This window comes from Lepidochelys olivacea (assembly GCF_965140295.1).
Source record: "Lepidochelys olivacea isolate rLepOli2 genome assembly, chromosome: 18".
Lineage (NCBI taxonomy): Eukaryota > Metazoa > Chordata > Testudines > Cheloniidae > Lepidochelys > Lepidochelys olivacea.
In genome coordinates, this window is record NC_140428.1 from 18,857,675 (window position 1) to 18,880,413 (window position 22,739).

The 22,739-nt window shown below is 51.8% G+C and overlaps 1 protein-coding gene across 1 annotated transcript; it reads left to right on the forward strand.

The window, feature by feature from the left end:
- Positions 1-4,425: 4,425 nt before the first annotated feature.
- SRM (spermidine synthase) lies at positions 4,426-12,834 on the forward strand. The gene is made up of 8 exons (XM_084651450.1): positions 4,426-4,634; positions 5,262-5,382; positions 5,750-5,842; positions 7,049-7,202; positions 9,209-9,292; positions 9,909-10,054; positions 10,923-11,045; positions 11,874-12,834. Exons 1-8 carry the CDS (start codon positions 4,486-4,488, stop codon positions 11,889-11,891), a joined length of 888 nt encoding a protein of 295 aa, XP_084507576.1. The 5' UTR covers positions 4,426-4,485; the 3' UTR covers positions 11,892-12,834.
- Positions 12,835-22,739: the final 9,905 nt, after the last annotated feature.

The window sequence follows — 22,739 nt, forward strand, 5'->3', positions numbered from 1 at the left end:
TTGTTTTGTCTTTGGCCTTTATTATATTTACACTTTCAAAAATGGTTGGAAAATGTATTTGGTGTCCTCAAATGCTGAGTTAGGCTGAACCTGGAAGAGCAGAATTCGACATGTCAGTTGGATGTAGGATTAACCTGGTTCGTATTTCCAAAGCCAGCACAGAAATCAAGAGATTCAACAAATGTGCAAATATTTGTGACTTGAACTAGGTATAGGGGAATAAATCCGAAACAAATGTAACAGCAAAGGAACTAGAGCCAGACTGTCCCTATGAGGCCAAACTGCCTGTTTGTTTTGCAAGCAACGGTAATGTAGAAAATGCATTTGCTTCCCAAGCAGTAATAAGCACTGAAATTATAAGAGAAGAGCGCAGGTACTTCTGAACTGAATGAAAACCAACAGTTACTGCTTTGCTTGACTGTTACAGAAATGAACAGAAGGACTGAAAGCCATGTAAATAGGTTGAAGGTTAAAACACAACTGGAGAAGACTGAAGGGATCTATTTGACATTGCTCACTTCTGGGATACTCTGTACTTTAATGTCTGAGAATCTCAAAGCTTGTTCCACGTGTTGGCAAATGAAGGCTTGTTAGTGCCACTGTGAGACAGGTAAGCGGTATCCCCATTTTGCAGATGAAGAAGCACCAAATTGAAATGACTTGGCAAAGTCCATACACTGAGTGAGTGGCAGAGCAAATACTAGAACTCTGGACTCCTGGTTATCTGCGCTGACCCCTGGGTGCTGCTCCCTCTCCTATTGTCCTTGTCCTTTCTTTCCTCAGACCTGCATCACTGCATAATGCTGCTCTGTTTTTTAATCCTCCTGTTTGAGCCTAATCTGTTAAAATAGGCCTGGTGACAAGCAGCAGGTGGGAGAATGCCAAAAGGTCCTTTCTGTTTTCGGAGGCTACCAATCTGAGAACTTTATTTCACAGAAAAAATTAGCGACGTGTAAGGTGGGTTTTGTTCATTTGGGAGTCTTTTGCCATGAATAGTGTCAGGCAAATTACATCTGAGAGTGGCAGAGCTGGGTCCATTCCTGCTCAGGAAAGCCATTTGCACGGCTGCATATTACACCTGCAGAATGTCTTTGAAGAGAGGCAATTGAACAGCAGTGTTCTTTGTGAACATGTGCCATTCCACAGCCCACTCCACATTTGCTGCCAGTTGCAATTCCCTTTCAGCTTTGCCACCTCTGCTACTTTTTTAATTGATGTATCTGTGAAAGACCCTTTGACTGTGGGGATTAAATAATCTTCTGGTTTCTATGGGCTCCTTTTCCTCATTTTAGAAGTATGTGCAGTGTAACATTTTCAAAGGTTGGCTTAATTTTCATCTTGATTTTTTTCCCCCCATTTTGAATTAAGGTTTTTCATAGGTTTTAAAAATGCCCTTAATGAATATGACTGGCAAAGGTATGCATGTTTTGTCCACCTAAGTGAGATTATAGCTATAATTCAGATGCAGTCCTCATGCTACACTTTTATGTTGCGGGGATTTTTTTTTTCTACCAATAGCCGAGGAAACCTTTTTGCTTAAAAACCAGTTTTGATAACTTCTTAGTATAATTCTTGTGGGGGTTTTTCCTAAGGTCTGCTCTTGAAAATATGTGCCATGTGTCTTGTACTATTTCTGGATGTATCCCTAGGCACAATAATATACTCTCATAGCATCTAATCAGTTTTTAAAAATCCAGCTAAGATTTTTCAAAAGTGACCAGTGATTTTGGTTTGGCTCAGTTCTTGGGGGTCACAGGTGCACAGGACCTAATTGTCAGAGGATAGGTGCTGAGCACTTTCTGAAACTCAGGCCCCTTTCAGATGTTTGTAGATGGGCACCCAAAATCAGTTGTCATTTATTAGTATCTTAACCCATATGTTACTTACTGTACAGTAATCAACTAACATAAAAGTGTAATGCTTGGCTGCTTAGAAGTCACTTGGTACTTTAGTAAAAAGAACGGACATCCTTTAATGCCCCTTGTATAAATCGGCACCTCAGATCCGTAATATGCCCATCATTTTTCATATTGAATTATGATTGAAAGTTGCTTTACTAAAATATCTAATTGCTTTACAGAAAGCACTAGAAAATAAACATACACCAGTAACTTTAAATATTATTGTATGGAAGTGGTGTTTGCATTGTCCCTTAGGGGTTCTGCCCTCAGGTACAGTATTCTTGATAAAGAATCTGATTTTGCAGTCCTTCTAATGTTGAATAGCACTTACATGAGTAGACTTTTTTTTATAGGACTGCTCACATGAATAAGTACTACTCACTGTAAGTAACACTTTAAAATAGAGGGCTCAGTTTTGCAACTATTTGTGGGGGGAGGCATTCTGGATATCCTGTATACATTAAAAGCTCTTCCAATATCTATTCTAGTCATAGAGCGTGGATTGTACCGTTGAACGTAACAGTGCCCTGAGATCTCAAACTAAGCACATAGCAAGATGTTAAACACCTTGGAGTTATTCTTACCTTGCAGTTAGTTAAATATTTTATTCAGCAATATTGTAGTGTCAGTCCTGTGTTCACACATGCCTTAGAGAAAGTAGAGAGATCAGTGATGTGTTAGTGGATATGAACAGAGAGCCATTTAAGTAGCCAGATTGTATGGTGGAGCTTTCATGTTCATTGTATGGCTCTAATCAGTGGGGAATATAGAGTGGGTTATACTCAACTTTTGCAGTTGATTGTATTTAACCATTCTTCTAAAGATGTGTATATCTCATTTCATCTTGACTCTTAAGTAATACATCCCTATGCCTCTGAAAGGCCAGAGGCCAAAGATGAATAATAGGCCTGAGCAAGTAGTAACTTCTCCAGATCTAAAACTGTCTTAGGTTTAAGTTCCACTCTATTCCAGTATCCTGCAGGGCAATGACAGGAACTCTACACCATTAGGAAAGAGAGAATGCTTATTCCCAGTGGAACCTAGTAAAAGCTTCTATTCCTGCCAACAGATGCTGGCTTTTAAAAACATGACATTTTAGGTCTAGAAGATTATTAGAAAGGGAATATTTTTTCCTCCTGTCTGCTACATACATGCACTCCTGTAGAACCAGGTGCCTTCTTTCACAGATGCTAGGAGAAAGAAGATGTCCCACTAATCTTTTTAAAACTACTACAACGTTGCTAAAATAGTATATCTGGGCCATGTACAGAACACGCAAAGGTGTGCAGGGATAGGATTTTATCTGCTCTTATTTTGGGTTACTTTGTATAAATCTCTTGTCTTCACTAATGCAGCCACACCAGACTCACTGATATTTCTGTTGTACACCTAAATATGTTAATCCCTGTGTATACAATAGTGTAAAACAGTATTTGTGAATATTTCACACTTTTGATAAACCGTGCTAAAAATCAATAAAAATGAAAGAAAAATGACTTGCAATTTCTCTCATTCAGGAGTGGCATCATACAGGGAGCTACTATCCATATGTCCTTTCCCTGGGCTCATGTCTTTCTCCCTCCTCCCTTATTATTTTGTTTGAATTAGAAAATAGAAAGAGGCTATGCACTCAGCTCCAAGGAGCTCCCCTGTGGTGCAGGGAGAAAGGATGGAATCAGCTGCTCAGTGGTTTGAGCATTGGCCTGCTAAACCCAGGGTTGTGAGTTCAATCCTTGAGGGGGCCATTTAGGGATCTGGGGGCAAAAATTGGGGACTGGTCCTGCTTTGAGCAGGCGGTTGGACTAGATGACCTCCTGAGGTCCCTTCTAACCCTGATATTCTATGACTTTACTAGCTGGGGGAGAGAAGGTTGTATGTTCAAAAGTCAGTTTCCTCTTCTGCAGGGAGGGGTCTTGCACCCCCATCCCTCTAGGCACATATGCCCCATTGATCCATCTGTCACAAGCCCGCCTGCCCCGTAGTCGCACATGGAGCAGACTGGGTCACCTCCCCATCTACCTCCTAGCCATAGCCCTACACTGAAATGGGAGGATCGCACATCCGTCCACCCAGAGCTGGTCAAACCCCACACACTGGGCAGGGGGACACATCCCCATCCACTGCCCCCACCCACACCCTGGGGGGGTGGGGGGAGAGATCACTTTCCCCACCCATCCACACCCTGGGGGGAGGAGCAATGCCCCCCTCACCCGGGGGGTCGCTGCTCCCCCCCGATACACACGCGGCGGAGGGGGGGGCACATCCCCTCCCCCGTTTTCTGCTGTGCAGGGTCAGGGTCTCTTTCCCGTCCGTAACCCCCACGTGGCCCCCGTGGAGCCGGCCACACTAACCTGCTAGCTCTATTCGCTGTACCGCCAGACTCACCCGCCGGAGCCGCCAATAGAGGCTGCGCGCTGAGAAAGCGAACCAATAGCAACCTTCAAGGTCACGAAAGGGGCGGGCGCTGGGTCCCGACTGGCGGCCGGTCCCCGCCCCGTCCCCACCCCCCCGCGCGCTATCAGGTTAGGCTGCGGCGGGCGGGCGGGCGGCAGGTGGCTGGCGCGGCCTGTGGGGCCCGGCCGGGATGGAGCCCGGGGCGGCGGCCGGGGCCATCCGCGAGGGCTGGTTCCGGGAGACCTGCAGCCTCTGGCCCGGCCAGGCCCTGTCCCTGCAGGTGGAGGAGCTGCTGCATCAGCAGCGCTCCCGCTACCAGGAGATCCTGGTCTTCCGGAGGTGCCGGGCGGGGAGCGGGGGCCGGGCGGGGAGCGGGCTGGACGGGGTGACCCGCCTCCCCACCACCTCTCCCGGGACGGGGGCCGGGCCGACCGGCTGTCACCGCAGTGGAGCAGCCGCTGCCGCTCGGGGACCCGGCTCCGCTTCCTCGCCGCCGGCGCGGCGCGGGGGGGGATCCGCGATCCCGGGGCCCGGCGCGGCGCGGGGGGGGATCCGCGATCCCGGGGCCCGGCGCGGCGCGGGGGGGGATCCGCGATCCCGGGGCCCGGCGCGGCGCGGGGGGGGATCCGCGATCCCGGGGCCCGGCGCGGCGCGGGGGGGGATCCGCGATCCCGGGGCCCGGCGGGAAGCCTGCACCCCCCCTCCCCGGGGGTCTGGACCGCGGCCGCCTTCCCCGCGGGGTGCCGGCAGGTGGATCCCAGCCCTGCCCCTGGGGCCGCACGGGACCTGGGCACCGGCGGGCAGGGAGTCGGGGAGGGGGCGATTCTTTGCACCTGCCCCAGGCGCCGGGGAGGGGGGCCGGCCCCACGCTTCGTGGGGGGCGGAGGCAGCGTGGCGCCGGAGAGGGACCGGCTGCCGCTCCGAGGGCGCTGCCCTGAGGCCCCTTCGTTTCTCTTGCCTTGGCAGCAAGACCTACGGCAACGTGCTGGTGCTGGACGGGGTGATCCAGTGCACGGAGAGAGATGAGTTCTCCTACCAGGAGATGATCGCCAACCTACCTCTCTGCAGCCACCCAGATCCCCGCAAGGTAGTCCATGGCCCGTGGCCGGGTCGCTTGTGCCAACGGTTTTAGGAGTCGGGCTTAAAGGACAATTTGTCCTAATTCGCGTTTTTACAGATTGAACCCAAGGGCCAAGCATGTGGCCTATGGATGCCAATACAGCGCTTTACGCTTCTGTAGCGCTTTCGCCTGGGGCCTGCAAAGCACATCGCAAGCAGCCCTTGTAACTTGGGAGATAGGTTAATATCCCTGCCTTACAGGAGGGGCATGCATCCCTGGCAAAGCTGTAGAGGTATCCTGACTGGATTTTCAGGGCTGACTTTCTTGGTATGACCCTTCCAGCCTGGCTGGACCAAGCTGACTCTTCTGGTTTTTGGCCTCTCTCCTGTCTCAGGTGCTAATTATTGGTGGTGGCGATGGGGGAGTGTTACGAGAAGTGGTCAAGCACCCCTCTGTGGACTCTGTGGTGCAGTGTGAAATTGACGAGGTAGGTAATGCGGGAGGTGATGCTGCTGTGTCCTTGGTTTCAATGGGCTGTGAGGCTGCAGAGTGAGTGGGAGAGCAGCTTCAAAATATCAGCTTAGTGCTGCAACTTCGTCCGCTGCTGCTGGCCCTGAAGACGGCGCTTTCGTTCCTTGCCCTGTTGACATGGCAGTGACCGCCCCAGCTCTCCAAGCAACAGCCTGATTCTTTCTTGCGGCTTCTTCCACGTGCACAGCTGGGGCTAATCCAGTCCGGGTGCAGGATCTGAAGGCTGAGCTCCAGAAAAGAGAAGTTCTTCTGACTTTGTGAAGCACCCTTTTGCTTCCCCTGACGGGGACAGCACTCATCCTCCAACGAAAGGGACCTTGTCCCTCTGTTAGGTCATTGCTGAGTTGGTGTCCTGCTGCTGAATGCAGGAACGGGGTCTCTTTCTACAGGGCCTTCTGCTGGTAGGTGGGTCTGTCCTTCCTCCACTGGTCGGTTCATATTGGCGTTAGTTTCAGAAACTGTCACCATTGTGCTGGGACATAGGAGCTGTGTGAGGAATGAGAACTAAGACCAGAGTCTATTCCTAATCTCTCTACTAAATCAAAGATGCTGCTGGTTGGTTTGAATAGGGAGGCTCAGAACAACTGACACTAGTGTCTTGTCACATCTCTGCCAGCCATAAGGATTCTAGTGTTTAGGGAATACACCGTGATTTCTCACCCGAAAGAAAGTGCTCCTCTACTAGGGATGAGGTGTTCTCCTCAGCCTGGGGCAGAGAGGCCTACACAAGGAAGTTTGCACAGGGAAAGGAGGGCTCAGGGCAGGGATGGGAATGTCTTTCCTTGAAAACCACATTGTCAATTTTCAGGGTTTAAAAGAAAATCGCCATGTTGGTTGGGATCTGCCTCTGCAGATGGTGTATCCCCAAGGGAGAGGGGAGCAGGCAGGTCTGTGTAATCAGATCCTTTCAGTTCTTCAGGGCACCTTTGAAAATTGCAAGCTCTTTGGGTTTGGCACTTACTGTGCAAGAGTGTTGCTGAACTCAGGGGCCATAGGACAGGGCTGAGCGTTGTGTGCTCACTTAAGATGCTGGAAACAGACTGCTCTCAAACTGCTGGTGAAGTGGGTCTGAGCTGAGAGTATGGAAGGAAATGACTCAACCACTGATCAGCTTGGCTGCATGGCACTCTATGTACTCACCTGCTTGTGCTGTCTGTTACAGGATGTGATTCAGGTATCAAAGAAATACCTCCCAGGGATGGCGGTGGGCTATTCCAGCCCCAAGCTGACCCTGCACGTCGGGGACGGCTTTGAGTTCATGAAACAGAACCAAGAAGCCTTTGATGTGATTATCACAGACTCCTCCGACCCCATGGGTGAGAACCCAAAGGAAAGGGGAGGGTGGGGTGGGTCCCATCCACCCACGCTCTCCCTGCCTCCAGACTGCCCATCCTCTCCATTCTAAACACCTCACTGAGGCAGTGCAGAGCTGGGCAGGGCTCCTTTGAAGAATAAAGAGAGAATCTTCTCTCCCAGCCCAGAGAACTCACTCCCTTCCTTTCACTTCAGTTCCTTTGATGGGGAGTGATCTGGGTGGGGCTCCAGATGCAAATCATGGCGCTGCTGGAACATCTCTTTCCTTGCCTCTCTGGCCCCTGAGGGGTGAAAATGCATCTGAAAATTGTTTCTTTGCCAGCATAGGAGCAAGGCTGCCAGCCAGCCATCTTGCTTCCCTTTTCAGGGCTCTGTGCCCCAGTCCTGTGAGGTGATCTAATTACTCCTTCTAGTAACTAGTTAATCCTGGAGTCTGAAAAGAACTCCTAATTGCCAACCCTCCCTGCCTACTCACCCTATGTCTACACATAAATCATTACAGATGCAGGGCCGCAGCTGCACAGCTGTAGCCATTTAAGGGCATGTCTACACTACAAAATCATGTTGACCTAAGTTATGTCAGCATCCAGCCGCTGCAGTCATTAAATCGCTTTTGCTTGTCCACTTTTCGCTCTTTGTGTCAACCTAACTCCATTGACAGTGACTCTGCACCTCTTGTGGAGGTGGAGGTAAGTCGGCAGAGCCGGGAAATTACGTTGGAGGGAGCAAAATTTTAGTGTAGATGCTTCCATAGTTAGGGCAACGTAAGCTGCCTGGCATCAACATCACTCTGTCGTGTAGACACTACCTATGCCAGCGGGAGGGGTTCTCCTGTCAGTATAGGTAATCCACCTCCCCAAGATGTGGCAGCCAACTCGATGAAAGAGTTCTTCCATCAGCCTAGTGCTGTGTGCACCTGGGTTAGGTCGGAATAGCCACTTCTCTCAGGAGTGTGGATTTGTCACGCTCCATGGAGACAGCTATAGTGATGTAAGATTCCACAGTCTTCTCTCTTCCTACCTGTAGTGAGCTGCTGTCCGCGCCTCGCCACCCCCTCGAGATCCTAAGGGAGCTAGCTACCTTCCTAACTTACTCCCAGGCCCCATTACAATATTAGCTGAGAGCCACGTGGTCTTTAAAAATCTGGCCTGTCGTGGCTGGGTCTTGGTTACCCATCTGTAAAACGGGGATAACAGCGCTTCCCTGCCTCTCACAGTTGCTGGGCAGAGAATACATTAAAGGTATTTGGGCATCTAGCTGCCATGGAAATCAATGGGAATTAGGCACTGAAATCATTCTAAAAATCTGGCCCCAGAGTGACTCGCTGAAGGCGCACCAGGAGTTTGTGGCAGAATTGAATTGGATTGAACCTGGGTCCCAAGCTAGCACCCTAGCTCCTTGACCACCTTTCCTCTCTTCAACAGAGTATACAATGTTGCCTTGGGTTTTACCATTTAATTGTTTTCTGCTCCCGTTTGCAACACTATTACACTTTTGTGGGGGTGGAGAGGTGGAGGACACATGCTTCAGGGGATGTTCCCCTCTCCTGATTCCCTTAGCAAGAGGTTCCTTCAGCTATTACTGTCAGATTTTGATAGACAAACTAGCCTAACCTCAGTGCCCTTTGCTGATATCTTCTTCCTTTTAATCTGCCACGCAGTGGGGTGAGATCATGCGATTTTTATTTTTGTGAGGAGTATTATGTTTGCTGATTAGCAAAGAGAAAATTGGGTTGGTTCTACTGTGCTGGAGGTGGGCCAAACCAGAACCCCAGATCCAAACTGCCCACCCCCAGCTCACCTTCAGTCGTTGTGTGCAATACATTAAAAAGCGATTCAGAACCTTCTTTTCTAAAACAATTGAGTTTTGCCTGGTATCAAACCTGAGTATCTAGACCCCCAGGTGGAGCAAAGCTCTGGTCTCTTCTGGAGCCCAGCAAAGGCATGCCTTAGATGCACAAAGGGATTTTCATGGACCCTGAGCCATCTCTGTGACATCCGACCCCCAGGTCCTGCGGAGAGCTTGTTCAAAGAATCCTACTACCAGCTGATGAAGACGGCTCTGCGAGAGGATGGGATTCTCTGCTGCCAAGGTGAGACCAGACAGGGTACAGTTGGCCAACTGAGGCACAGAAAGGCGAAGTGACTTGCCCAAGGTCACAGGAAGTCTGATGAAGCAGGGAATTGAGCCCAGGTGTCCCAAGTCCCAGACTAGAGTTGAAGGTAACTATGTAAATAGGGAAGTTCAGGTGAGGCTGGGTGTACCAGGATCCTATTGTAACAGAGGGTTGTAACAAACAGGTAATGTGGGTCTGAGGGTCTTTTCCCCTCGTGCCTGCTGTTCTGGATCTCGTGTAAATGGGCACAGATGACAGAGGCAGCAAAAAGCCAAAGTTGGGATCTGTGGTACGGTATCTAATGTTTAAAAATCTCGCTTCCCAGAGCTGTGTCTGAGTCTGGCCTTAGTCTTCCTGTGCATTTCCAGTAATCTTTGCACTGTGTCTACACTGGGGCTCTTACCAGCAAAGGTATCCCAGTGTTAAAAAATCCCAGCCCATCCCCATGTAGCTATGCCAGTAAGACTTGGATGTAGACCAGGCCTTAGTCTTCAGATTTAAAATCAGCCTTTACCTGAAACCTCTCTGCTCAGAGTGCTAAAGGTGGCCATTGTCTATTCTAACCTCCCTTCTGTCCTTGTTACCTGCACAGGTGAATGCCAGTGGCTGCACCTGGATCTCATTAAGGAGATGCGTCAGTTCTGCAAGTCTCTGTTCCCTGTGGTGGAATACGCTTACTGCACCATCCCTACCTATCCCAGCGGGCAGATCGGCTTCATGCTGTGCAGTAAGAACCCAGTGAGTGTCGGGTGTCCCGCTGGCTGCAGGGAGCTGGGGTCGTGGGGGGGAGGGCGACACGGAACAGACTCGTCTCCATTAGCAGCGTCCGCCACTTCTTAGTGTCTGAAAGACCAGGAAGCCTGCTCGCGTGCGGTATCTGCCTCTGGCTGACGCCGAAGGATCTCCATGCGGCACCTAGACCCATCTTCCCAGGAACCAGGGCCCCCTCTGGGTCCGTGCTGTGCTCGGCCGTTGCTAGTCAGGGGCTAGCAGCCACGGTCCGGCTTGCCCAGCCCGTGTGTCGTTGGGACAGAACTGACTGGCTGCTGTGCACGTGTGAGAGGTCGGGAGATAGAGGGCGGCTCCCACTGAGCAGGTGCTGCGGCAGTGCAGGCTCCCCCTCAAAGAGCCCCAGGCCCGGCCTGGAGGGGTCCCGCCAAGGAATGAGGGAGGAGGTCAGTTTCGACAGCCTCTGGCGGTTCTGTTTTTGAGATGAGGGCAGCTATCCGCTGGGAACCGGGTGGAGACCCACCAAACGCAGGGCCGCACTGAATACCAGTGCGGATTCTGCCCTGCAGAGTGAAGGGTTTGATCTTCAGTCATGGTGTGAAAGCTTTGGTTGGCACAGGGCTCAAACAGTCGTTCCCTAGTTGTGCGAGTTAATCTCGCTGACTTCGGCCTGTGGAAAAGGGCTAGTCACGTGAGCCGGGGTTTGCAGATTCCAGAGGCTGTTGCCATGCAGGGCTTGTGATCCCAGGGTGGAAAAATGCCATAAAAAAAAATCCCCATTTCTGTGCGTTCTCACTGTCTGCTTCCAGCAGCCAGGTACAGGGCCCCTCTAGACGATTCTATACACTCACTCGGTGTTTGTGTTTCCTCTTTGCAGAGCACAAAGTTCCGGGAGCCTGTGCAGCAGCTATCGCAGCAGCAAGTGGAAACGATGAACCTGAAATACTACAACTCTGACATCCATCAGGCAGCTTTCATCCTGCCTGAGTTTGCACGGAAGGTAAGTGAGGCTGCAGCCCCTCGCTCCCCCCAAAGGCTGGTGAGACCCCACCAGTCTGTGGAGTGGAACCGCTGATCTGGGACCGAGGGTTCCCACTCGGAGCTCTGCTGCTGTTGCCATGACTTCCTTAGAAGTACGCGGCTCCTTCTTGGGTCAGGCTCCTGCTTGACCTCGAGCTAAGGACGGTCCCTGATTAATTCCCGGGAGCATGGGAGTTGGTGTGGGACTTCAAGGTCTGCAGAGCTAGCAGCATGGAGATCTGTGTGCTGGCTGCTCTGGGTGAGGTATGGTGAAGCCAGGGCACGCCAGTATCAGGAGGTGACTGAACACACAGCTGGTCAGTACACACATGGATAGGAGTAGACTACTACAGAGGACTAACCTGAATCAAACCCCGAAGAGGCTTTAGATCCACCAGTGGGCCCTGAGAGTCACTAGAATAGACCAGTCTTCATTAGAGAAGCCACACAAAGGGCCTGGGTAATGCAGGCATGGGCTGTGGATCCTGCTGCAAACCAGAGGACTAGAGAACAGCAGTGGTGATGGTCTACGATGGGCATGCAGTTCATTGTGCATTGCTGAAGGATTTGTCCAGGTTTTACATCACCCTCTTTGAACCATCCCTGTTCCAGTCAGGCCTAAGCCCAGGCTGTGAAAGGTGCACCAGCAGAAGGGAGACTTCCTCAGCATGTTGGAGGAATTGCCTGAGCTAGTGGCATTGTAATGTGAAAGGAGCATGCCCAGAAATACACTTCCCAGCCCCTGTCTAAGCAGGTTTGTCATTTCTCTGGACGATTAACTGAATTCCTCTCTCTTGGGTGTCTCCAGGCCTTGAGTGACGTGTGAGAGCCTGTGAAGCTGCTTTCCCCCCCACCCTGAGTTGGACCCTGAGATCTTCAGCGCTGCAGCATGGGGGGACTCTCAGCAGGCTGCCAACTCTTCCTCCTGGCTGGGGATTTGACCCTTTGCCAGCCAACATTCCGTCTGATAACACTTTAAAGATGGCAGGGCATAAGCCAGATGAGACTTTCTGAGCTCCTCGTTGCTTGGGGTCAAAACTGTTCTTTCCAGTATTGGGAATGTAAGATATTTCTCCTTTTCTCCCCCCTCCTGCCCCCAACTCACTTGGTGTATTTATAACTGACATGTGTCTGCGTAGCAATCTTCTGGAATTTGGGAAGAGTCCAGAAGGTTCATTAACTCAGTCTTAAGCACAGGGAAGGGAGTAGTATGCAGGGAGGTAGCCTGCTCTCCTCCGCAGAGAGCTCCCTGCTGCTGAGCTATTGTAACTGGTAACAGGCTTGAACTCCAGCTCCACTGTGTCCTTGGAGAGGTCACAATTCATATCCTCTGTTGTTATTCACAGTAGGTTTCTAGTCCTGCTGGAGCAGCTGTGTTACAGGCTCATCGGCTGGCAGCAAAGTCTAGTAGCTCTTTTTTTTTAAATTGGTTGGAAACGAAGTGCTGAGGCACTAACAGGGCGGCTCCTGTTTTTTTTAATCCTCGCTTTCGGATCGGTTCCAAGGCATGCTCCTCAGTACAGAGGTCGGTGCTTTATATCCATCCGTTGCCTGGTGGATAGGAGCAAGTATGGATCTCCAGGGAGCTAGTCTCTCCTGAAGGCTTCCGCAGAAGGCTCAGGCCGGGTATTGGCTGGCCCATGGGAGGCGGATCATGATTTGTATTCTTGCTCCCGAGTTCAATGGATGTGTAATCTGTTCTCTGCGTGTACTGGGCCCTGAGGCTCAGACTCCACCTCTCCATTACTCATTAAAAGAACTCCATGCTGCCTCTGGGCTGTTGGTGTCCTCTCGGTGTAGCCCCCAGGCAGCTGTCACTCCCTTGTGACCAAGAAAACAATCCCTTCTGGTGGTTAAGGTGACGCTGGAGTTGGTGCATTTCCTTGATAGCAAGGGAAGCTCTCAAACTCCTGTGCTCGTGCTAATGCCTCTTACCAGAGGATCTCAGGGAACCATCCGATCATCCAGGCTTCTCCTCCCCCTGCCCTGCAGGATGTATAAAAGGCACATGTTGTAAACCGTGACCTGGTGCATGTTCTCCATTGCAGCCCCTCCGCCGTCCCATGTGTGCTGCACAAGTCAGCACCCCTTGGCCTCAGCTACTCTCTAGTCTAAACAGGAGGCTCCCAGCTGCTCCCCCCTGCTTGCTTGTCAAACTAAGGAAGCTTCCCATTTCCCTCAAGTGTGGCTCAATCCCTGACTCCTCCCAGCTAGTCGCTGTTTCTTATTGCCCTCTGCAAAACTGCTGCAGGTCCCTAAGGCTGACAGCTCTTCAGTCCTGCAGTGGGCTGTAGCTGTACAAACCATGAATGTCCGCTAGGGGACATCTCGAGAACCCCAATCAAAGGGCTCATGCTGCCAAGGAAGAGCGTCCCCCGGCGGGCTCTGTCATGGTAACAGTGGAGGAGCAATGTTCTGCTCATGTTGGGACTAGGCTGTGTCCCAGCCGCTGCCCAGCAGGGCCTGCAGCTCATGTAGCCAGCCACTGTCTGTCACGTCTGCCTCCTCTGTTGGAGTCTCCCCTCCTGCTTTATCTATAGTTATTGGCTCAGCGTGTGGCCCCACTCCTCAGATTCCCATCAGCACAGTTCCTTCACGGGCCTGAGGCATTGCCAAGCTCCAGTGCAGGAGTGGAGCCTGGCTCCCCTTCAGTGTGTCAGGGGCAGGCTGGCCAGATTTCACCCTGGGGTCTGGGCTTGAACTAGCTTGTTTAAGTGGGTGTGACAGCTTTTTGTCCTTCCCTTCGCTTGGGGCCCCTGGGCCTTGTTCGATCTACCCCTCCAAGGAGTTTGGCCTATTGCCCTATATACACGTTCTTCCAGCCCCAGCTATTGTGTCTCACAGTGTGGTGCCCAGAACAGAGCCTGTTCTTATCCACTAGGGGTCGCCCTAGTGCCCTACACTCTGGTTTGAACCCCCCAAGCTACCCGCACGTGATCTGATCCCAACTCATCCCTTCCTTCTGCTGGGGCAGCTGACCGGAGTTCCATGCAGTTCGCTGCACGTGGTTCTCTTGGTGGAAATGGAGTTGCTGGTGGGAGATCAGGCCCCTGGCGTTCTGGATTGATTTTGGCCAAACGCCATCTCTCCATCCCTCACACGGCTGGGTTGTTCCCTTCCCTCATGGTGTTTCAGTAAGGCTGCCAAAGCACTTTGGGCCCAGTGTCTCTAGGAGGGTCAGCAGTCGTCTTCTGATGAGTTACAAGTATGAAAACAGCGTGATGGGTGAGTGAGGAAAGAAGTAATCCTGGGTCAAAGCCTCTAGGGGAGGCTGGGGAGATGATCACTCAAAGGGAATGGATAAGGATTGGGGGAGGGGAGAGCTATAAAGATGTTTTGTACCTGCCAAGCCTGGGGCTATGGGATCTGTTCCTCTGGCCTCTGTTGATAACATCCTCCTAAAGCCCAGCAGGGAGCTGCATTCCATCCAGGGCACGAGGTGTCCCTGGCGTCAGCAGAACCCCGGGCCCTTGCACGAAGGTGCTGTGCTAAGTACAGGGGGAGGTGATTTCCAGCGCTGCAATTTCGCCTCCTGCTCACTCTTGTGGTTCTTGTTGAATTTGTTGAATTTTCTCTTATTTTAGAAGCTTTTCTGTTCACCTTGAAGCTTTGCCCCTCCGCTCTGTTATAGGGCTCCAGGGCACAACCCTTCATGCTTCCCAACTGTTGATTATTTGTATTGCTGTAGGACCCAGGAGCCCTACTCAGGGACCCTGGGTGCTGTACAAACAGAACACACAGCCAGGCCCTGCCCTTAGGAGCTTACAGTCTAAATTGGTGCTGTGGAAAGGTGCTGGATTGCCACCTCTTCAAATCCCTTTGTCCATAGATCAGGTACAGACTGGGCTGGGGCAATGCAAGCTTCCCCCATGCTGTCCTGTTAACATGCCTCACACCCATCCAGTGAGGTGAGCTTTAGCTCCCAAAAGCTTATGCTCAAATAAATTGGTTAGTCTCTAAGGTGCCATGAGTACTCCTTTTCTTTTTGCGAATACAGACTACCACGGCTGCTACTCTGAAACCCCCCTTGGAGTTACCCCACACACCCCATGGCAGAGAGGATGGTTCAGTCCCTATAACCTATTCAATCCTTCACATCTCTGCCCAGAATGCCAATGATGAGGCTTTTCCTATATATGGGGGAAGGGGACTGAGTCTGACAGTTCAGTCAAGAAAGGCTCTTGATCAGCCACCATTTGGTGATGTGTAAGATTACTGCCCCATGCTGGATATGCATAGTGCCCTAGAGCTGAAAGCCTCCAGGCACCTCCCTGCAGCTGGTCCCAATTGCCTTTTTCCTTAGCTCTTTGCAGAGATTTAATCTCACTAGGTTTCAGAGTAGCAGCCGTGTTAGTCTGTATCCGTAAAAAGAAAAGGAATGCTTGTGGCACCTTAGAGACTAACAAATTTATTAGAGTATAAGCTTTCGTGAGCTGCAGCCCACTTCATGGGGTGGCCTAATTTACAAGTCAGTTACCGTAGTGGCAGGATAGGGCCATCTGCAATCCAAGCTGCCCATGATTTACTGGTAGAGCCCTACATATAACTCCACAGTAATGGCCAGACCTTTGGGGGGTTTTGGGTTTTTTGTTTTTTTTAAATTCTTGAACTTTTTATTAAAGAATTTCAAATAATAAGTATTAAGAGATGGATTGTCACTTTTTGTAACTAATGGGTTAAGCACTTTTATACATATCAAAAAAACCATCATATTTGCAAGTCTGCCATAGAGTTCAGAGCATGGCTATTTTCTGTGCTTTGGCGTGGTAGCCTACTCCAGTTTATGGAAACTCCACCAGAAACCTTTTATAGGCAGTTTCAAATGCTTCAGTACTCTGCAATGAGAGCTACAGCTTCCTGCCTGAAGCTGGCATTCATTAACAATGCAGCCAGGGAATGGAAGGATAGTTTGCACAGTAGCTAGTGCCATCTGAGCAGCTCCAAGCACTTTGACTGTTCGGGTGCAAGTCGCCCCAGCGTAGACAGCTGACAAGAGTTCTGTGCACTACTCAAACCCTTACAATGGGACTTGCATGGTATATAGAGTTTCAGCAAGGCAGATGAAATCCATGTGCAGCAATGATTATCCCTTCCACACCTGGGGCTGCAGCTGTTAACCCTGATCTACAGATTGGGAAACACGGGTACAAGAGAAGAAGGTTTTCAAAAGTGACAAGGGATCTCGGGTGCTAAACTTGAGAAGCCTTAAAGGGCTGAGTGTCTGCTGTCATTTGAAAACTGGGCTGGCTTAAGGTGTCTCCAGCTGGGCCCTGAAAATCACTAGTCACTTGGGATAATCTTGGCCAGCCAAACTCAGTGATTTGCACAAGGCTAAGAAAATTGGCAGAGTCAAGAATTGAGTCTATTGGTCTTCTCCATTTGTACTGCGGTACCATCCAGGCCCACCACAGTCATGGAACAGGACCCCCGTTGTGCGAGGCGCTGTATGAGCACAGGCCCTGCCCCAAAGGGCTCACAGTGTAAGAATATGACCGGAAACAACAGGTGGAGATGGACAGAGGAACACAATGAGAGGGTCTTGGTAGGCAGCAGCCTCAGTGCGCCAGAGGCCTGTTGTCAAGTCTGCTGGCCCGGGGCTGACTCCTAGCCCTGTACTTTGCCACTGGAACTTCTTCAGTTCCCAAAAAGTTTCAGAAGTTTTTCTGGGGGGAAAAAACTCATTATGAAAAATATCTTGCCCGTGTCCTTTCAGCCACTTAATTGGTATGAGTACCTCATTCAGCCTGTGCTGATGTTCTCAGGACCTGGCTGGATCATTGATGGAGTCCAGACAGAGCGTGAGACTGCCAAACTGAGGACAATTTGACTTTCCTAAGGGAACACGAGCCTCCACAGGCAAACAATCTACAAGTGATAACAACTGCCCCCAAGGTGCTGGGCGAAGCAGTTTCCTTTGCAAGGGTGCGAGAGAGGAGGGGAAAGTCTGAGCAACCAGCCAGGCCCAGACAAAGAGACTCAGGCAAAATGTCATTAAAAAGTAAAATGAGAAAATTTCCCGGAGTTAAATGCTGGGCACTTTGGGCGAAGCTCTTTTCTGACTGTCTGCATAGGAGGGAGTTAAATGCTTTTAAAATATGCAAAAGGTGGGGAATTAGAAACTGGGATCTCAATTATAGGACAGTGATGTGTGAAGCAGATAAACAGGGCGGGGGTGGGGGGAGAGAAATGATCACAAATGCTGTGAAAGTAGGTGGCCCATCTTTCAAGGCTGCCAGCTGCACGGTGAATAGAACTTTAGTAGCCTCTTGCTGCTGCAAATGATAAGCGCTCGCTTCCCTCCAGCAGGAGACTTCCTTGGCAAGAGCGAGGCTGCCCTCTCCATGGTACTGAAAGGCTCTGTGTGACGTGTACACAGCCGCCGAAGACTCATCTTCTTGGGGACTCCTTTATGTGGGATTTGCTGATCTATCTGTAGACACTGGGGTACAGTACCACCGCACGTGTCCCTGTTCTTAACTCCCTTCAACTCCAAGAGAGCAGCCAGGGGAGTAAGTTGGACTCTCCCTGGGAGCAGACGGTGTGAACTCATTAGGGAAAGGCCTTGGGCTGGTGGGCTCTTGTGCTGATACAACTAGTCTGATCTCTGGGATTAAACTTTAACTAAGGGGTTGTGGGTACCATGATCTGCTGTGTGAAGGAGCCACTCGCAAATCTCACAGCACAAGAGGTCATTCCCCAGTGTCTCTGGCCATCTCTGAGATGAGTCTGGCAGTCTCAGCCCCAGCGAGAGTCAGTTCATATTGCCAAGCTGCCTCCTAATTAGAACTCACCCGTGAGTTTCCAAAGGCAGATGCTGTGTAGTTTAAATTGAAATTGTTTCATGGGAACATGTCAATTTTGGTGACATTTTCTATGGAAAAGTGTTTGAAATGTTTTGTCTTCTCTTGGACTTTTATCTCATATAACTGAACAAAAGACTTGGAACTGAACACGTCATTACTCTGAACTGGTAAAGCTGACACAGCCCCAGCGGTGGGTGGGCGCCCGCTCCCCCACAACGCACCATATGGATATCGCTGAGGTTATGACACTGTTGAAATTAAATGTTGCGATGTTTTCAAACGTTCCTTTGCAAGCAGCCCCCACACCTACCTCCCCATTCAGCCTCTCTCAGTCCCAGCTGGGTTTTTGGAGCAGCGGCCCGAGGATGTAGGACCTGTCTCCCAGCTCAGCCTCCCTGGAGAACTACAAAAGACTCAATCATTCATCCCCTGACATCCACGTTCTGGTGATATTCCTTCTGCTCTGTGCACCTGCTCTGAGACTTGACTCAGACATGAGCAGGGACTTCAGGCTCCAACCCACACTCAGATACCGTCTCTTCCTGGGCTTGTTGTATTAGTGCTAATGAAAGCTGTGACTGAACCATCCATCTGGTGTGTGGCCATGCTGCACCGAGGTGCCTCAGGGACGGGGGCTGCTCATGTTAGGGGACCAGTCTGAAACTGCCTTGATCAATGAGTTACAATTTCAGGCCTGAGAGCAAATTACCAGTTGGTTTCCCCTCTCAAGGAGAATTGCTGCCATCAGCTGACTGTTGCTTTGTTTATTGTGTTGCTCTTTGGCACTCAGGCCCTGCGGAGATGTCGGGGAGGCATCTGGCTACCAAGGAAAGCTAAGGCCTCTGAACCCTTTCCTTTAGATGCAACTGAGTTTCTTTGGGAGCCAAATCCAATTCCATTTTGTGCAGCAAGAAAATCCTGTGATCTGGTCTAAGGCCAGGCAAGAAATAGGCCGGAGACCATGAGCATCCAACCAACAGAGTAAAGCAGCTGGGAGAGACACATCACCCCTCAACGTGACAATCTGCCCCCATGATGCTCTATTACTGTTCTTATAGCAGCACGGGGGGGAGGGGCTCTGCTGTGCAAGGTGCTGCACATACCCATAGGAAGAGAGGGTCCCTGCCTCAAAGAGCTTACAGGCTAAATAGACAAAGGAAGGCTCATTATCCCCTTTTTACAGAATGGGAAACTGAGGTACAGAGCCATGAAATGACTTGCCCAAGGCCACACAGAGAGCCTCTGGCACAGGCAGTAACCCAAAGCCAGTCTCCTGAGTCCCCTTCCAGAGCGGGGCCATCTGTACTAGTCCCATGTCCAACAGCACTTGCAGTCCTAATTGATTATGTACTTTTAACCTCAAACAAGAAGTGGAAGGAACGCATTCTCCAGCGAGGCCTGTCATTGCCACAGGATGAGCACCAGTGCCTGCGAGCGACATGCCAGCCAAGGAACAGCCCCTGCCTTGAGGCGGTCAGTCGAGAGGCACCAGCAAGGCAGATAGCAGTGTTATGGAGGTGCTACCATCGCCAGGCTTCCAAGAGGAGTTGAGTCCTGGGGAGACAGCGAGAGGAGCACAAGGAGATGGAGCCTCACTGGGAGGCTGAGCAGTAGCACCAGATAGGGAATAGGAGGAGGAGATGGTGGAAGCAGAAAGGAGAAGACCCCAACAGGGGATGGGGTGGTGCTGGGGACTGGAGCCATGCAGGACTCAGAAGCTGGGGAGAAGCACGACCTTGATGTGACCCCAGTGGGGAAGCCCAGGCAGGGATTTGAGAAGCCAGTGGGTAGGGTCAGGGCTGTGGGAGATGAAGTGATGCGGCAAAATGGAGGGGCCATGTTAATCCCTCACAGAGAAGTTCTTGACTTCCCCTGTACAGGTGCTTAGGGGGTTAGGAGGAGGGGGGTGCCTCAGAGGTCAGCTGGGGCTGGGGTCAGCAAGATCACAGAGCAAAGGTCTGAGCTGGCACCTGGCCTGGGCTCGTATGGGCAAATCCCCACCTCAGAGTTGATGAGACTGAAGCCACACAGAGTTATTTCGTGGGGAGGGCAGTGGAGGAGTTGGCTGGGGAGTCTGTGGTGGAGAAGGGAAGGACACTGATCAGTAATGTGGGAGAGGGGCATTTCTGCAGGCAAAGGAAGCTATAGTGTGGCCCATCAGCACCTCTCAGGCAGCTGGCTTGGATCCCGCTGCCCAGCCAGGCTCACTGCCTCTCATGCACAGGGAGCCCGAGACAAAAGGCCAGCAGCTTTAGTACCAGCAGCTAATTCCATCACTTCCTGCATGGCCCATAGCAGCTGCCTGTATGAGCCATTCAGAGCCAGGGCCCAGTGGGTTTGGACCCATCCTGTGGGTGTGAGCAATAGGAGGTGCCCGCTGGCCATGTCCCCTCAGGTCACACAGCAGCAGGGACACCAAGCTGAGCTCTTGGGAGAAACATCGTAGAATGTTCCAGCTGGAGCCTGCCTGGCAGCTGGGAGTGGGGACAGGGACTCTGCCGTCACGTCTGGGCAGACGCTGTCTCCCAGACCTGCTCCCTGAGGCGTGTGCTAATCCCGCCTGGCGTTCCTGCCCTTTAAGCCTCTCTTGCTGCAGCCTGAGCCAACCCTACAGACCTGCTCAACGTCTGCACCTTTCAGGCTGCTCTCCATGCTGGTCATTGTCCCAGCATGTCTGGCCCTTGGTGGTGGAAAAGCCATCTCCACAGCTCCTGCCATCTGGAACTGCCTCCCTGGACATCCCCCTGCCTCGCCAGCTCTTTTCTGACATCGCCGTTTATCCCCCTCACCTCCCGCTTTGCTGCCGGCTTGTGACTCCATTCACTCTGCCGTGGTGCCTCAGGGAACAGCCCATACGTAAGACACAGCCCCACACAGAGCTGTATCCATGCGAACAAACAGCCTGGTTTGCCTAGATAGCCCCCAGAGTGCTGGCTGTCTGCCTCCACTGCTGTCTGAAGAGCCTTTGGGCTAATGTGCCCTTTGGGTTAGTCCCGTCTCGTAAGTGACTGTCTTGGGTTCACCTCCTGCCTGTCTGTTACCTCAGCCCCATCTCAGACTGCAATGGGATGAGGCCCCCAGTTCCTCTTGAGGCCCCATGTGCAATCCCCTAGTTTTGCTCCCACCACCAAGCAGTTCAGTCATGGGTCAGCTGGCAGGTCCCCATGCCATGCTCAGGTCAGTGCCCTCTGCATCCTGCACCCCAGCAGCTCTCACCAGGCTGGAGGAGTTTGATGGACTGCATTAGGGAGGGCAGCAGGGCGGGTTCGAGTAAATTGGCCCCATCGTTCCTGAAGGGAGCAGGTGACGTTTCATCCTGGATCAGGGCACACAAGCTGGCAATGACCTTAACTCCCCAGCTATCCCAGGGCATGGTGGGAAAGGCACTCAGGGCACATAGGTGCTGGAACTAGGAGGACAGGGGGTGCTGCAGCAGCCCCCTGGCTTGAAGTGTTTTCCACTCTATACAGGGTTTACAGTTTGGTTTCATGGCGCTCAGATGCCCACTATACAAATTGCTCCAGCCCCCCTGTTCGGGTGCTGTATTTCCTGATTAGAATTCAGGCCTTGGAATCTCCCAGGGGGAATCCGTTAGGCACAGAATAGTTCCTTTCCTTTGTGTCTTTTAGCGAGGGGATCAGAGGTTTCTTCTAGCCCCCTTGTGTGGATATTTAGGCATCAGGTACTCGGGGCAGGCCCCACTGCCAAGTGATCTGGGTCTCTGTGCATTCAAAGGACAGTGGAGGGGCTTGGAATGTCAGCAGCTGGAGAGGGTGGGGTGGGAACAGACTTCTGGGTTCTATCCTGAGCTCTGCCATTCACTCACTGTTTCCCCTTGGCCACATCCCCGCTCTGTCCCTCCACATCTGAAAAGTGAGAACTTACCTGCTCTACAGGGGTGCTGGCAGGAGAGAGACCGGAGCTGCAGAAGCTGGGCCTCCCCTTAGGAGTGTGCCCAGGGGAGAAGGGTGGTGGGTTCAAGGGTGAGAAGAGATGTGAACTTTGGGTCCTCGGATCCCAGGAGGCAGATGACACCATGGTGACAGGGGAGTGGGAGGTAGGCTGCAATGTCCTTACAGAATCTTCTGCTGGGCCACAGCCTCTTGCTACAAGGACATCAGTCTGGGCAGGAGGAACCTTCTGAACGGCTGCTTGAAAAGGGGCTGTGCAGGGCAGAGCCGGGGAGAAAGGGGGACACAGAAGGAACCTAAAGCAGGGGTCATTGTGCCATGAGCTAGGCACAGCTGCTCCAAGTCTGCCCAACCCAGCTAAGCCTCTGCTTTTCTCTTTAGCACTGTGAAACCCAAGTCCAGTGGGGCTGGGATCCATTCTGCCAGGCTACAGTCTGGAACTGGGGGACTTCTCCAGACACCTGGAACCCACAGGTGCTAGAATGGGGGTGGGGAGCAGCTCAGCATCACCCAGTGAGCGGCACTGTGGGGAGACACAGGGCTGAGCTGCAGAGATCCAAACCCCAATATCTCGAGGTTGTTTGGATTCAGGTCCAGGCCCATCTGTAACTATGGGAGAGGGGGCTTTGACCCCTTCCTCTGCAGCATCCCACATTGGCCACAGGCTACAGGACTGGAGGGGCCATTGGCCTGCAGGGTCTAGGACACCAGGAGTAGCCCACCTAGACAGGGCAGCTGCAGACCTGAGGGTGGGTTACTTTGGTCCCAGCCCCCTGCTCCCTCCCCTTCCCCCCACACAAGTCTTTGCAGCAGGGGCACCTGGAGAGCCCCGGGGCGCTGAAGGGCCCCGCTCCAGCAGCCAAGTGTTGACACCCCTCCAAAGTCTAATTCGCCTTGGATAGGGACTGGATTGTTTGCGTCACCTGCAGGGCTCCAGAGCGGGCTATAAAAGGGGCTGCA